Source organism: Zonotrichia leucophrys, chromosome 18, assembly GCF_028769735.1.
Source record: "Zonotrichia leucophrys gambelii isolate GWCS_2022_RI chromosome 18, RI_Zleu_2.0, whole genome shotgun sequence".
Taxonomy (NCBI): Eukaryota; Metazoa; Chordata; class Aves; order Passeriformes; family Passerellidae; genus Zonotrichia; species Zonotrichia leucophrys.
The window spans coordinates 1,723,336-1,739,855 of NC_088187.1; the positions used below are offsets into that span (position 1 = coordinate 1,723,336).

At 40.1% G+C, this 16,520-nt stretch overlaps 1 protein-coding gene across 2 annotated transcripts in view; it reads right to left on the reverse strand.

Moving 5' to 3' along the window:
* ABCC3 (ATP binding cassette subfamily C member 3) overlaps window positions 1-16,520 on the reverse strand; it is a 46,904-nt gene that overhangs the window by 17,303 nt on the left and 13,081 nt on the right. The window contains exons 3-12 of one of the 2 annotated variants that reach the window (XM_064728593.1): window positions 15,888-16,013; window positions 14,851-14,988; window positions 13,061-13,186; window positions 12,185-12,246; window positions 10,901-11,032; window positions 6,623-6,841; window positions 4,170-4,347; window positions 3,263-3,424; window positions 2,201-2,293; window positions 694-897 (exon numbers count right to left, since the gene is read on the reverse strand). In XM_064728593.1, coding sequence (XP_064584663.1) covers window positions 694-897; window positions 2,201-2,293; window positions 3,263-3,424; window positions 4,170-4,347; window positions 6,623-6,841; window positions 10,901-11,032; window positions 12,185-12,246; window positions 13,061-13,186; window positions 14,851-14,988; window positions 15,888-16,013 — 1,440 coding nt within the window. Of the gene's footprint in view, window positions 1-693; window positions 898-2,200; window positions 2,294-3,262; window positions 3,425-4,169; window positions 4,348-6,622; window positions 6,842-10,900; window positions 11,033-12,184; window positions 12,247-13,060; window positions 13,187-14,850; window positions 14,989-15,887; window positions 16,014-16,520 lie in introns of those variants that run through there. The other variant, XM_064728594.1, reaches the window with a different exon arrangement.

The following is a 16,520-nucleotide window of genomic DNA, read 5'->3' on the forward strand; positions in this document are numbered from 1 at the left end:
GAACTATAAAAGGGGCAGAATCTCCAGGCTGATCAGATCATTCCTGCAGGGCTGGGCCTTAGATCTCGAGAAAAATTGGCTGGGAATAGTTTTGACCACGGACTTATCTGAATGGTTTTATTCACCAAAACCCTTTCTGCAAAAGAGATCACAGTCCACTGAAGTAGAAAATAGAGGAAAAGACGAAATTGAGGAAAATGCATTTCAGAGTTGGTGACATTATCATTTGGGCTTCAGTTTTCACATTAAATCTTTTTTGAGCTGTAGAATAATTTAACAACTCCCTCTCTCACTAAAACAAGTAGAGGACTGCAACATGAAGGTAGAAATGAGAGCTAAAGACAGACGTTGTCCTGACTGACTCAATTAAAGTTTCTTTTATTTTGCTATTCACGGATCTCTCTGAGGTTTCAAATTCCAGTTTTAATTTGTTATGGGAAATACTTTGAAGTGGTTGGAAATTCTCCTCTGACAGCTATTCCCAGCTTTCACTGGCAGGCTTTATCACAAAATACTTTAATACTGATTAACAAAAGGGCTTTTGAGAACAGGGAACTCTGTATCAAAGCATGTGAATAATTTCTTCAAAAACTTTACATTTTATTTCTATGTACATTAGCAAGCAGAAAGCCTTGGGCTTATCCTTCAAGGGTATACTTGTACAGCTTAGAGAGCCATGAAAATTTAATTTACCAGGAAGGGTGCGCTGATCCAGGCAAAGGTGGACAAAGAGTTGAGGTAGGCAGATTTTTTCAAAACTTTCAGCTCATTCTTCCGTATCTCCAGGACCTTTTCTGAAAAGGATGGTTCCCAAGCATAGAGCTTCAGCACCTTGATGCCACCCAGGATCTCGTTCATTAATTTAATGCGGGAGTCTTTGTATCGCATTTGTTCCACCTGGGTTATTGGTAAACACAGGAGACAGAGTCACAGTCAGGACTACAGGAGAGTTTTCAACATGTGTCTCACAGCTGTCACAGCCCTCAGGCTACTTCTGAAGAGGATGCAAAAGGTAATTACAGAAAGGCAGACTGTTATGAGCTTATTGTGCAAGTTAGTCTACCTCCAGAGACACGAGAAATCAAAGGAAATGCCTGGAAAGCAGAGTACAAAAGCCTTCCACTCATTTTAACTCTTAAGAGCTACATTTTTAAACCATCCTAAAGAAAGATTCAGCCACTTCACAAAAATACTACCTTATCATTTCCTTTGATTTCTTCAGATTTTTTTCTTCCTTGTTTGCACATTTTATTTCTTATCCCTTGAAAACTGTGGCTACTTCTAGGGGTTTCTTTTCCTATCTATTAAAATACAGTCTTTCATTCAGTTATTAAAATAAAAACATCCCTGCTCAAATTTATAGACAAAATTCACACACATAAGCACAGCAAGTTATGCATCTTATAATGGGCAAGGGAGAAAAGGATTGTTACTACTAACATGTCAGCATCCAAGAGATGCCTGTATGTCTTTTTAAGGCATATAATAATATCACTGTTACTAAGGCTGTGCTTAAAAGTCCTAATTTATATCCAACTCTTACCTTTTTTACACCAACAGATTGACTTTTAATTTCTATTTTAATCTTCCAAACAGTCTGATAGGTTGCATAGGAGAAGCCAATTGTTGGATTTTTTTCTAGCACAAAGCCAAAGGGCACTGTTATATTGGTATTTTTTCAGCTTTCCATGACTAGAGAGAACTAGACTACAAAGAAAGGAATAAAGGATCATTTTCCCTTAAGATAATAAATGAAATTTGGCCCAGCTAAGTAGCAGTGAACATCAACACTGGTTTTTGGCATAAAACTCAAACCGTCAGGTTTTAGCTGCCACCTCTGAAAACATTCATTTGCAGCTTAAAGAACAGCATTGATTTGCCTTTCTCTAGATAGTCCTAGAGGAAAATACCAGATGAAGGGACATGGAGGCAAAGAAACCTCTTGCTAATCCCAAAAGCTGCTTGCTCCAGAGGTATGAAGAAGCCACTGGCTCAATGACAGAAGGCTTTTTTCCCTTAAATTGCATTCAATTCACTATGGAAAAATTAGCTAAAATGATACAGTTATTAATATATCACTACATTCTTACTCATAAGTAAATTGTTGCAAATGGCATCTTATTAACAACCCCAGATGTCTTCATTTCTCATAGCACAGCTGCCAACTCATGTAACATTACCTTCTCTGCTGCCACCTTACCTGGAATGCTCTGGTTTTTATTGCTATTGCTGAGTTAAATGGGATAAGTAAGACCATCACAGCAACTCCAGCCAGCACAGAAGGCCCTAAAGCCTTGATTTAAAAAGAAAGAGTAAGTTGTTGTACCCAAGTGTTCCCTACAGTCAGGGCTAAAACAACAATAAGTGATAGAAACAGAAATCAATGTTGACAAGTTGAACTTGTCCCAGTGAAATGTTGAGATTCCACAGAGCAACTGTGAAGAGGAGACAGAAAAATAAGGGACCACTTTGAATAATAATAATAATACAATAAAAAATAACAATAATAACTATTATTATTGTTGTTATTGTATCAGTGATAGGAACCTTTCTCTGGATTTTTCTCTGACCAAGGGAACTGTAATTATGGAATTAACCCAGTACCTCAGTGTGACTACAATCATACAAACTGCTGGTAACCAGAGCTCAGCTTCCAGCAGAGCAGTAATTCAGAGCTGCTGAAATTTAATGGCTTTTGAGTTGAAATCAATATGGTTAAGTTGGTGCTACTGTTTTATGCAGTAAAAGACATTAATTGCACAGAAACAAGTCTGAAAGCCAGCGCTCAAACTGAACCTGGAATAAAGCTGAAACGATGTCACAATGTAGCAAATGAAAAATTATGGTTTTTCCAGATGAGATTTGTCTCACATTGACTTGCACAAAACTTCATTATGTAGCAGGATATAATCTCTACACACAATATTTCCTACGCCCAGGTTTTTGTTTGGTTTGGTCTCTAAACCACTACCCTCAAGCTCTCATTTGTATCAACTACTGGGAACAAGAGTCCAAGACTGAGCCCATCAAACTCAAGTAAGGAAGGGGGAAAGACAAAGGAAACATTCTGTTTCCAATGCCCATCTGGCCTATCAGTGGAACAAAATAATTAAGACATTAAGTGAGGCTGTGCAGCACCCTTTTACTACAGGACAGAACACTTTAAGATGGTAAAAAACACAGTGGCAGGTCAAAGTGACAAAAAAGAAAAAAAAGGAAAAAGCCTGCACATTAATTAGATGAATTGTGACAATGTCTGTACCTGCCAGAGGAAATACAAAGCTAGAAATATCTGGAGTGGTGCAGACCACAACATGTTCAGGAAAGTCGTCAGGTCCATGAAACGTTGGGCATCCACTGACATGAGGTTGACAATTTCTCCAACAGTAGATGAGCGCTTTGCTGAGTTTGTGATCACTAAGGACTGACAAGGGAGAGAGTGTCAATGCATTCACAATCTTCATACACATGGAGAACAAATACTCAATTATTAGCAAAATGACACTGTCTAAGAATAATGTGCTTCTCCCAAAAGAATAAAATAATTCACCTATATCCATTCCTGATCTCCAAGGAACAAGAGCTCATGAAATGGTTTTGCTTATGAGCTCAAGCAGTGCATAGCAATCTGAAGAAAATCTCATTGGGTCTGATCGACTCATAGCATAAACATGTTCTTCTCCTAGATCCCTCTTCCAAACTGTGGAATGGTTTGGGTGGAAAGGAAATTTAAAGTTCCAACCCCTCTTCAATGGGCAGGAACAACTTCCACTATCCCAGGTTGCTCCAAGCCCCATCCAGCCTGGCCTTAGACACTTAGAGGAATGGGGTAGCCACAGCTTCTCTGGGCACCCTGTGCCAGATCCTCCCCACCCTCACATGGAAGAATTTTTTCCTTACATCTAATCTAAGTCTCTCCTCTTCCTGCATTTAGAGTGAACTGGTATTGGTATGTCTAATAACCTACCACAACACTCATATGACACTACTGCTCACTGGAAAATTCTATAAAGTATTAAAGAGGTACTCCTAAAAACTCACCAAACCCCCAATCTTTTATATTCCAGGAGGCTACTCCTCTCCAGCATGCCTAACCTTCCCTAAATATGTGAGAATTGAGCACACTTGCCTGGCTAGTATTCCAGCCCACAAAATGCTTCCAGCCTTACCTTTCGGTATATCACCCCAATGATGCCAGTCCTCAGCCTCATCCCAGTAACAATGCAGTACTGGAAGTGCTGGTGAAGGAAGAGTGTCTGCAGCACAGCGCAGATAAACATCAGAGCTGCAATCAAAAATCCCCACCAGGCTGGGGCATCTTTGTTCTTAATGAAGCCGATTAATACACTGTGTGTCAGCAGGGTAGGGAAGGAAAAGGAAAAAGAAACAAAAATTTTAAAACCATGCATCAAATTTAATGGGACATAACACAGCTTCTCCCAACTACAGCATCCTGCCACATCCTCTCCCTAACCACAAAAAGCAAACAGCTCTCCAGGACAAAGGCTGAGTTATGATTTCAGTCAAACAACATTGCAAAGATCCAACAGCAAAACCTGCAGCTCTGCCAGTGACAAAGTCCATTTGTAAATGGGCCTGAAAATCAAATATGAAGAGAAACTTTTGGTTTCCCCTGAGATTCAGAGTTTAAACACACAGCACACTGTCTGAGCTCTGTTAGGGAGGCCCCCAGGGCAAGAGGTGAATGACAGGACAGAATAAGGCAGTGCAGCAGGGCAGGCAAAACCAGCTTCTTACCCAAATCTTCTTCAAGCAGCCTGAGTGCTGCTGCCTGGGGTGTTTTCCCACCAAAAAAAAAAAAAGTGCTAAATTAAAAGACCTCCTCCTGGATGGATGCATAGAGAGTCCTTCACTCTTACATTTTTTTTGTAAAATGGTACCATTAAGATGGCTATAGCAGCTTTTATTGGTAAATCCTTTTTTACTCCTCCCAGCTCTCATTGCACACTGACACACAGCAAACAAGCAGAGTGACACATGGCAATGTCCAGTGCTCTCAAAAATCATGTTTGTGATTTCAGTCCACTGATCAGAATACCGAACTGTAAAAATATAGGAGAAAAAAAGATTTTGCTCCATGGTTCAAACAATCAGCAGGAGGAAAATGGACCTGGAAACTAAAAATCAGGCAACCAAAGCTTTGTAGTACAAGCATGAGGTTGCTACATCTTTCTTTTTTCAGTCCAGAGAAATCTTATTTCTGCATTGCTCCATTCATTCATTCTCCAAAAGGGAATAGCTTCAGGGAAAACCTCTTCTGGGTAGTCCCAGGGATTCACCAATCTTTTTAGAAACATGAAACTATCTTACATGCAGTCTGCCAGACAGCCATGGCTTTTTCATCTTCCCTTGCTATCAGAAGGGCATTTTCCCAGACTGCAGGAATTTAGACTTGAGAAGGAATTCAGCATAATATGCCTTGAGATATCACTGAAACGTATTCAGGGATTCATGCAAATTTGAGAAATTCCCAGAATACGTTCCACTTAATGTGCTCTCAGGAGGAGCCAGCAGCCTCCTCTTCAGCAGGAGAAGACAGACTGTCAGCTATTAAATGTCACCACGCTTGGTCAGACCCTCTTTTTAGCAAATTTCTGGGCATATCACAAACCACCCACAGAACAACACAGTCTCAGAACATGGGTTATTTTTAAGAGATACTCAAATAGGAGCAGAGCCTTCTCCTCTCCCTCTCCCTACATCCACCTGTGAGCTCCACCCAAGTTCCATTCCTCCCTCATGCATTAATAGGACTTTGTGCTTTTCTATTAATAATTGTTAGGTAGAAATGCTGGTAATTCCACTATTGCTTTCCTTCTAGCTAATGATTTTCTGCTGAATTCCTCACTTTAAGAAAAATACTAATAAAGAAAAAAATGCGGGGATTGTGCAAATTCCTTTATGGATCAGGCTGAGCAACTGCCCCCCCGGGAGATGGTGCTCCTCATACAAAGAGAATTTGAGAACACACCACTTCTCTCATAACCTCTTCCTCTCTTTGTTTGGTTTTTTTTTTTTTAATATAACTATAATTTTCTTTCACATGGAAATTCACTGCAACTGTGCCTCTCACATTCTCGTTGTTGAACACAACTAAGAGCACATGAACTCATCTAAACAACCCAAAACCTTTCCCAGGTGACAGCAGTCTGGCCAGAGCACCACATACTGGCGCATCAGACAACATCTGCACATAAAGTCACATCACAGCTGCAGCCACCATCCACATATGAGGATATCAGATATTCAGAGACCACTGGATCCAGCCAGCAATGCTTCACTTTGATTTCACAGCGAATCCTTTAGAAATGGGGAGAAATTGCTTTGGACTGAATCAGAGAGCAACATGTAATTTGTAAGTCAAAGCTGCCCACAGCGATGGGAGATTTGCAGATGGAACATTTCAGTGAACTTGTCCAATTTACAGCTGAGTCCTCAACAAAGAATTCATGTCTCATGGCATTGCAGGGGGAAGGTGAGGGAGCATACACATGTGGCACTGTGAGGGAAACTAACTCTTTATTTCAAAAACAATTGCCCTGTGCCAAAGCCAAGCAACCACAGGGATCACACATAGAAACTACTCACAGAGTAAACAGACCTTAATAGCTGAGGGTTGACAAAAGAGAGTAGGTCTTGGATCAACTTGAAGAAGGAGCCAATTAAGAAGTATGGCCCGAAGGTCCGCAACAAAGCCTTGAGAAAGGAAGGTTTCCTATTGTGCCTTTTGTCTCTGATCAGGACTTCTGCTTCCTCTGGGCTGCCACCAGCATGATTCTGTTCATGGGTTGGTTTCCTCATGTAGGACACCTCCTCTTTCCTAGGGAAACAAAACAAATGACAGGAGACAACTGACAATGAGAATGGCACTGTCCTGTGTGAACAGCACTGTGGGAACTCCCCAAATTCTGCACCCTCCTCTGCTCTGCTACTGACCAACAGCAACACTTCCAACGCCATCAAGGTGTGCTCAGGATCAGCTACTCTTGTGCAATTGAGTCTTGTTTTCTTTTCTTTTTTTTCTGCAGTACTTAGGGGGTACTAATCCCATAGGCCACAAAATCAATCACCATGACATGAGAACAAGGCCCAGAGGAGGAGGAGAGGAAGGCTGGACTTCCTTAGAGGCCAGAATTGACTTTGGATCTCCAATTTCTTGTATAGGAATCCTCAAAGAAGGGCTATGGACCTCCCACACAAGGCACCCTCACCTACTCCTTCTGAGCCTGTGTTCTTGTTCAATCAGTAGTTGTGCTAAGCCTGTACCCTTACCGATCACACAGCTGCTTCCAGAGAAGCAGAATTAATCCCCCTGGGGCTACAGCCATTGCAGCAGGCACAGTACTCTCAAAATACAAAGTTTTGCATTTCTGGAAACTTGGAATTGAGTAGAAACCACAGCACCTTCAAAACTGGGCCATCCCCAAGATCTGGACCACAGCTGTTCAGATTCTTCCAGGAGAGAAACATTGGGTTTAAGTATCTAAATTTTACTCAGTTGACAATTGAGGCATTTAAACCCTGTTTATCTGCAACCATTTTGTTAACCATTGGAGTCAATAATTGTCGGGGTTTTTCCCAACCTTAATGATTCCAGGATTCTAGGATTCCTTTTGTACTTTTTGCCACCCTCCCACTGCCAAATAAGCTAACAAAAGTGATTCCTCCACGAGTACTCTTTTAGACTGACTGATGAAAAATGGGCCCAACATGCCCAAACTTCTCTTGAGGGCTCCAGGCAGGTTTTGTAGAAGCCCCTTTGGGGTTTAGGTGCCTGACTTCTGTTGCCCATCAACAAAGGGTATGCTCTGGGAAATTATTTCCTCCGTGAATTGCTCTCAAACATCAGCCTGGCAACTCTTCTACCAGAAAATATCAAATTGATGTTGTTTCCTGGGGGCTATGGGACTAGTGAAAAATTTCCTGAATGTCAGACAGGAAAGTTAAGTCCAGGTGGAACAGGGAGAATGAAATTAATCTGGGGCACATAAGCTCTACAAGAAAAAAACAGATGGAAAAGATACCCTAGAAACAGTGAATATTTACCACAAGGCATTTGAAAAATAACTTGTAAGTACTACCAAGTGAGGTTGAATTTATGATTTTTTTATAAAGACTGTGCAGATTTTTTGGAGCTGGCTAGCTGCAGAGTCCAATAATTCCAACAGCCTGTGAGCATTCACTGTGATCACTGAGGCTAACAGTCCACATGTATAAACTTGTCCACATCCTTTCAGAAAAAGCCATTTTCAAATCCCAACATCTTTGCAATAAAGCTAGAGGGCAGGGGGAGAACCTAAACCAGTCAATTTATTTTTTTTCCCCCCAGACAAGAACAAACAGTGTTGTCTTTGTCTTCCAGATCAAACCTGGGGAGTTTATGAGAAAAGCCTTGTTTTTCTGGCAGCCAGACTGTTAAACTCATTGAAAGACTTGAAGAAACAAGACTACTTGCCCCTGACTTTGTGCTATTAAAAATGTTTATTACACTGAGCTATAGCAAAGCAATGGTTCTCTTGCAGCTAAGAGTCCCAAAGGGAGAAAATGCACTTTTAGTGTTTACTACCTGTAGTTAGGTGAGGTCAGGTTTTCAGCAGTGTGTGGGACTGCTCACACCCAGCTTTTAATCAAAGCAAAGAGCATGTGTCTTGTTGCCATTATTTATAGCAGGGCAGATAATAGGTGCTGATTTATCTCATGGGAAAACACACACATGTTTTGGTGCTGATATGGCCCTGCATCTTCAATATGTCTTCATAAGGACAGTCTCTAAAATCAGAAGCTAACTAAAAATGAGGGAAAATGCATTCCAGCTCTCTCTTCTCCATCCAGCATAGCTCTAACTTTCTCAGAAGAAACTGCACTTATCAGTAAAGTGAGTGAGTAGAAACTTCAGCCATATAAGCAAAGAGAGCTAAAGAAAGGAAAAATACTCTTTGTGTGCTTTATTATCTATAGTAACATTTTAAATCCATGCTGGTTTCTCCTGTAACTCACAAGAAACAAAAGAATTCTTAGCAATTATTTAACAGTAACTCACAAGACAGCAGTGATTCAAAAAAGGTTTGGGAACAACAGAAATGTGATAATCATTACCACAAATGTTTAAAGCGTTAGCTATGTAAGAGCTGCAACTGATTAAGTTTTTAAAAATAAATTACTACTATGTACACCACAAATACTTTTCATCACACTTTCAACGTGTACAAATTGACACAGCATTTTAATGTCATAAAAGCTTGCTCAGAGCAGATTTAATGAGAGTTGAAAGGAAAAAAAGAGTATTTACAATGTCTCTCAAGCAACTACCACTAATGTTATTTGACAGGAAGTAATAGAGAATATCTGCTTATAACTGAAGAATAAGTAGAGCTTTCAGAGTTCCATAGAGCACAGCAATTTGGAGCGCAGTAATTTGCTTTGTTTTTGCTCTTTTCCCCATCTTAGAATCATTAATACAGTTGCCACAAAGTTTTACCTGAGCTAAATATGACTCATAATTTATAGCTAAATTCACTGCCAATTGGCCCCAGTTTATATGAATAGTTTCCAAAATGCAATGAACCCCATGAGAAAACTCCAGGCATAGTCTCTGTTTTCCTAGTAAAAGTTTTCCTGGACTGCATGCACTCCTGCACGATGGCTGTGCTCTTACCATAAAACAGCCTGAGGGAACAAGATTTATGTCTGTGCAAAAAGACCAGAACCCAGACCATGCACATTATTCGACACCATAAAAATAGAGACATTAAGACAATGAAAAAATCCCCTGAAGTAGAACTATAACACATCCACACTGAGCATTAGTGGACAGCTGCGGGTGAACTGCTGGAAATATTTCAAATTTTAGCTGCAAAATGGAACTCTCCACATCATATTTAGCCTTGCCAAGAAAATGACAATTCTCTCCTAATATTATCAAATAATAGTGTCTTTACAATTTGGCAAGGACATGCACAAAAGAGAACAGAACAAAGCTTCCACGTGGAGAAGAAATCTCCACAATGAAAGGAAATGGAAGCACAGGCCCCCTCCTTATTGACATTTTTCATTTGAAACACACTATTATCACATCTATTTGCTTGGAAACATTTTGGACACCAAACAGTGAGAGAAGAAAATAGAGTTGCACAATAGATAATTTTTTAAGATTGGATTAGGTTAGAACATGCAATAAAAAGGAAATCCTCTCAAGCAGGGGTATAACTGTATGCAGGTTCTGACCCTTATCCCATTTCCATCACATACTAGGACAATTTTGCTGCTAGTTTTCTAGGCAACAGCAGTAGGGTCTCAGCAATAAAGTGGAATGTTTCCTCCCCTCCTGCCTTTCACATGTTCTGAGTTTCTTATCTTTACCACCGGGAAGTGAAGACTTGCTCACTGCTGAGAGCCTTAAGGCTAAAAGTACTGCCAGGCCAAAAAAGTCATGCTGAAGATGATGAGAAATTCTCTTTGGTTTATGTGTCCAGAAGCTGTGCTCCAACACACCTGGGAGGGATGCAATTATGCAGTTAGACAACTACCAGCTCAGTGGTGAAAAATTGTTCATTTTCTACAATCTAACCAACTCAACAGCTTCTTCTCACACATCTTCAGCCCTTCTCCACATGGGAAGTTGCATCACCTGCCCATGGAGATTTTAAGCACCTAAAAAGTGTGTTGGTGGCACACAAGCCCCACAGGGCTCCTGTTTGCCTCTGCCTAGACATATTAAAAAAAGAAAGTTAAACTATTAATGCTATTAATGACTGAAGAATAGAAAGGCTGAAGTGGCGGGTGCATTTTTAGTTGGCTCATTTTCATGGATGAGCAACTTATGAGTGTTGAAAGGACTCAGACCAAGCTCTCAACTTTGCAGACTTTTTCATCTACTTACTGTTTGCACTCTGCTTTTTCTCTGTCCCACTCTTTACTCAGCTGTTGCACGACAGTTTTTGAAGTGTCATCTTTGTTCAGTGACCACAAATCTTTCTCTTCCAGAGGCCTTTTGTACCCATGAATTGCCATGCTGTACATATGGAGAAAAACAGTGCAATTAAGTTTGGAAAATTGAATTTTCAGTTTTAAAGCATTGCCAGTAACTCTAGGACTATTCAGGTAACAAAAGCAAGAAGACACTCCACAGAAAGGGAGATTGGAGAATAATTATCACCCTTTGTTCCTTTTATTGATGTTTGCACTCAAGGAAAGGACATGATGTATTTCTAATTACATGTATTTTATTGAAAACACTACTTCAGACAAAAAACACTACTGCAGAAAAAAACCCAACTAACAGAAGCATTTGGATGAAATTGTGCTGTTAAATGGAAACAGTGAAGCTTTAGAAGTGAAAACAATAAAGTTGATCTGGAATAACTGTCAGAGGTGAACAAAACGCAAAAGTGGAGCTCACTGGAGTAAAAGGAAAATCAGATTTTTCTGAAAACTGCAGTTCCTCAACTGTAAAGGGAATTTTGTCAAGGGATACAAACATCCTATTTGCCAAGAATCTCACTGGGAACGCTGAACATTCTGGAAGTTTAGAAAGTTCTCATCCTCTCACTAAAAAGAACTTTACAGGGCTGTTACCAGGACAATAAAATTACATGGGTGGAAGAATGAAGATCTCAACCCCTGTGGAAAAATAGGCTCTTAACACGACCTTGGACAGCTGTTCCACTTCTTTATCATGGAGTAGCAGGCCCAATCTCAAATTTGCATCTTTGATACTGCGACCTCAGTTGGCAGCAATAATTTATATACATAACCCAGTTAACCTTCCCTTTTGCACAGAAATGTCCTTACAAAAAAGCATTCACCCATGAACCTCAACAGAAAAAAAAATTGCACCCTCAGCTGGGGGAAAGGCTGCCACAATTTATCTTGTGGAGCAGAGACCTACATCCTGGTTTAGGTTACATTCCTGCATGTGTTGAGCACAGCCAGGCTGCACATCCTATTTGTCATGATACTGCTGCTGCCATACCTTGCAGAGAAAAAGTTTGGGCTCTGTGTTTCTAAAAAGGCAAATGCTCAAAGTGCTGACACTACTGTGGATGAAAGAGCATCCAACATCAACTACTCACAGAAGGAAAATCTCTGTACTGCTCACTGCAATACAGATCACAAGCAGGTTTTGGGTTTGTCAGCTGTCCAACAGCTTGAAGAAAAAACTCACCTGGTAAACCACCAAAATGTCAATCGTGACAGGAAGCCTGAATTTAACTCTGGACATGGATTCTATAATGAATTTATGGGGGGAAAAATGAAAATAAATAAAGCAAGACATTTACCATTACTTTAACATGACAACAGTCTATTTTGATAATTTTTGGCATATTGTGTGGTATATTACATGTACGTACCTATGTCCTAATGAGACATAAAATTGATTTCTTTCATTTCCCATTTCCCACACTGAACTCCTTTTATACCTAAAAATTGCTTCATACACTGCCTTTAAATCCACCTATAAAGTGAAATGTCATTCTACAGTTTCAGAGATGTTCATTTTAGGACATGAGCTCAACTTCTCTCTCAGCTTGGTTCAAACATAAATCCAATTATAGGGACTATTTTTGAATTGGAGAAGAAATTTAACCTGTGACACTACTAATATCTTTTGATATGAATGCTTTTCCATATCTGTTCTCAACACATATAGAACTCATTTATTAAGATAAACCTCATAGACTTTTGTTAATTCGAGATGAATGTTAAACAAGTAGTGCACCATATCCTCAAAAAACCCTCTTGAAATAATTATTATTACACTTCAGTGCTCACAAATATAATTTACACTGCTGTGAAGCAGCAAGCAGGAGAGCTGCTTTCACTACACAGCTCCAAGCCATTTCTAATGACACAGATAATGGAAAAAGACTCCAAACCACAATACTATTCTTCATACCCAGTGTTTTTAAGAGGGTCACTAAATACTGCCATCTCTACAACAAACCAAAGCTGCTTTCAATGACAAGTACTCTCAGTGGAATTCTCAAAACACCATATAGTCTGTAAAATCCAAATAAAGCAAAGTGAAAAAAATACTTACAGCATCTATATTAACAGGAGAAAAAAATGGAGGCTTCTCTTTAAAACATGAAAGTATCAACTCAATGATTATCAAAGCAAAGTAGATGTAAAATGTGGTAAACCTGAACCTTTCATTTACATGGCCCTAGAGGAAAAAGAAACACTGTAAATGATTGTTTTGCTGCGCTTCCAAGTTCCCCATACTCTCTCTCTCCCCACTTTTTCACTGCTTCTTTTGGCAATTCCTTTCTTCCTTTACAGTTGAATACTGCAAAGCAGCTCCCAGCAGGAATTATCTCACAAAAGTATGCTTGTACTCTGACAAGTGCCCAAGAACATGCTTATCTCCAAGCTTTTCATTAAATCATGTCAAGTTCAAAGTGCTTGTACATCTTCACTGCATGCAGACACCCTCTGGAATCAGGTCTACATAATATCCTTTTAAATTACCTCTGGGGGTTCTCGCATGATCATGTCTTAAGCATAGGAATTGTCAACCCAGATCAGAGAACATCCTTTTACTTTAATATCTTGTCACTGACAAAGCAGTGAGTGCCAAATACTTTCAGAAGAAGCTTCAGAAAAACCACTGCATTGCATAATAAGAGTTCCATCTGCTCTAGAGAGATTTCCTTTCTTAATCATGAGTCTGCAGTTTACCTAAATCTTCCTGCTGTGAGGGTATGTCCTTTATACAGCTCTTTCATGCCCTAATGCCGTTCTGAACAGTCCCATTGCTCAATTAAATTGTTTAAACCTAAGTGCAAAAGAAGGAATATTTGGTTCTGGGCAGTCAGAGTAGGATAAATGTTACCCAGACTTGTTCTAAGGCTCTGCACCCAAAATTTCAAGATGATTATGGATTCAACATTGATCGTCCAATATTTTCACTTAATAAAGCTGCCTCTAAGTGGTGTTTTAAATGGTCTCGCCAGATTGCAGCTATTATCTGACAAAGTTCTACCCAGGCTCTCAGTTAAGGCTTAATTCAATCTCTGATGGAATATTTACAACAGCCTGCTACAAGAAAATCCTTGCTAACAGGATAATGTTGCTAATATTACAAAGAAGCAAGAATAAAAACAAGAAATTACCAAACAGATTCAACACTGATTTCACTGAGAAGTGATCATCTTAATGTTTTCCAAGCACTCTTTCTCTCCCAGGCTTTGATGATTTAATCACTGGAGCAACCTGCCTTGCCCTGCTTAGTGAAATATGTTTCTGTGAAAAACTCAACAAGTTTCTTACTTTGGGAGAACCTGCTATGTTTTCAAACAGGAATCTTAACAGCCCAGATTTCTTTCCCTCCAACTTTCTCTCTGTTTCCAGCCCCAGTGGAAATGGGGCTGTCAAAATGCTGTCCTCAGCACATCAGGCACTGACACAAGGAAGCCCATGGAGCTGTCTAATATGGCCAAGCTGCCTAAATAAAAAAGGAACTTAACATATTAAAATGTGTCCTCTCTGATTACTACCCATCTCCATTTAAGAAAAGGCTGCAAAAGGGAAAGAGATAAAAAAAGACAGGAGTCTGTTCACATACACACAGTGTTGGTATTGCTCTCTTATGTCTATCAGGTTACCAGCATAGCCCTGGGCTAAGCAAAATCTGCCTTGCCTGAGACATCCAGTTCCCTTCCAGTTACACAAGTCTGAGTCAAAACAACAGAACCAAACTCCCCTCTCCCCCTCTCTGGCAAAACCTGGGCTCAGATCTGCCTCCAAACTCAGGTGATTCATGCTTTTCACAGAGATGTGGATGCTACATTTCCTATTCTCCAAGTGCTAACAAGGATAGCTTGTTACCTGTGCTGTTGTAGTCATGATCTTTGACCGTAAGGGCCCCACGGCACAAAGCACAGACAAAAACCAGAAGATAATGAGCACTCCAGAGGACTGGATTCCTCTCAGCCTTTCATACTGGATAAGCAGTGTGGCTAAAAGCTGTAAAAATAAATACAGGAACACATGAACTCAACCCCACCCCAGTGCTACCCTTCTTTGCACTCTCAGTTGGCAGTTCCTAGAGCCACCATCGACTGGGAGGACAGCAGAACAGCAGAACCTCTCTGAAATGAGCTCCATCATGACTTCACAGAAGTCAATGGCAAAACCTCCATCATGTAAGGAGAGGAGCAAATAACACTGAAATAATTTGTTTTGGTGTTTTCAGAGCCTCAACAACAGAATTCAATTTTTAAACCTTTGCACATAGGGCTGGGAACAATTAAATATTAGCTACAAACATTTTAAACAAATGTAAGAGCTGCCATTTTTCCAATCCAGACAGACCATCCTGACTTGTCTAGAAAATGATGTTTTAAAAAAAAATTAACCAAGGGAATTAAACTTAATGGGCAAATCTTACTGCTTTATTTTTCATACAACAGCCACAAGCCTGTTTGTCATCCTAGCCAAAGCCAACTTGTTTTGCTTAATGGAGGAACAACCACCAGATAACAGACACAGCTTTACAAAGTCCAATGCTATACTAAACAATGCACAAACCATGCTCTCTTGTATCTCTTTATTTAGGCAAAGTCCTACTCAAATTCTCTCCAGTCCTGGATCATGAGCCCGGATAAACAGGTGAAAGCAGGCTGGAAGGCAGAACAATCTCTCCATTACAAATATTTTAATTTACGAAGCTGAATCTACTTGAGAGAGAGAGATTTGTGACTCCAGCCTTTTCAGAAGCAAAATTTGATTCAGTGATACAAATACTAATAATGCAGTTAAAAGAGGTCCAGATAAGGCAATGAAGGCAAAGGGGCTCTTCATCCTTCATCTGTCTGAGAAAAAGTTATTCATACTGGTCATAGTGAACAGAAACAGCTACAAACCACAGTGATGCCAACGACTAGTGGAGTTACAAAATAGACTGGTGGAGGAGTTCTGTTTTGCAGGAGCTCATGGAAGGAGTAGAAGAGATCTGCCCAGCTCACACACCACAGCAGGACACCAAACAGCTGAGAGGAGGCAAACAGAAATGACATTTGGTAAACTCCTCTGCAGGAGCGGTCAGAGAGCTAAACCCCCCCATTCTGATTCACAGATTCCCAGCAAAACAAACCTGTGTAAACACAATCAGAGCACTGATCAGCTACAATTTGATGAACTGTCCCACTCAATCCAAGGATCTCATCTCAACTGTTTTCTGAGGGATTTCCAATCACAACCAGCAGAAAGATTATTGTATTTACCTGGATTTCTCCCCCTATTTAGTTTTGATTGGAAACACAGGCAGCATCCAGAGTAAAGGCAGACATGCCCTGAAGCAGAAGCCTGGTGTTTTTCTCCAACAATAACCCGAGTTATTTAATGGCCTATGGAAAGCAACTTTCTTGCTCTTATTAGATCCAACCACTCACAGACTGAGGAGCTGCCGACACCAGAAAACCTTTAAGCACAAGGTGCAGACAAAATCACATTGCTATTTTGTGGGGAGAGTGGCTTGAAAAAACCCTTCTCGTGAA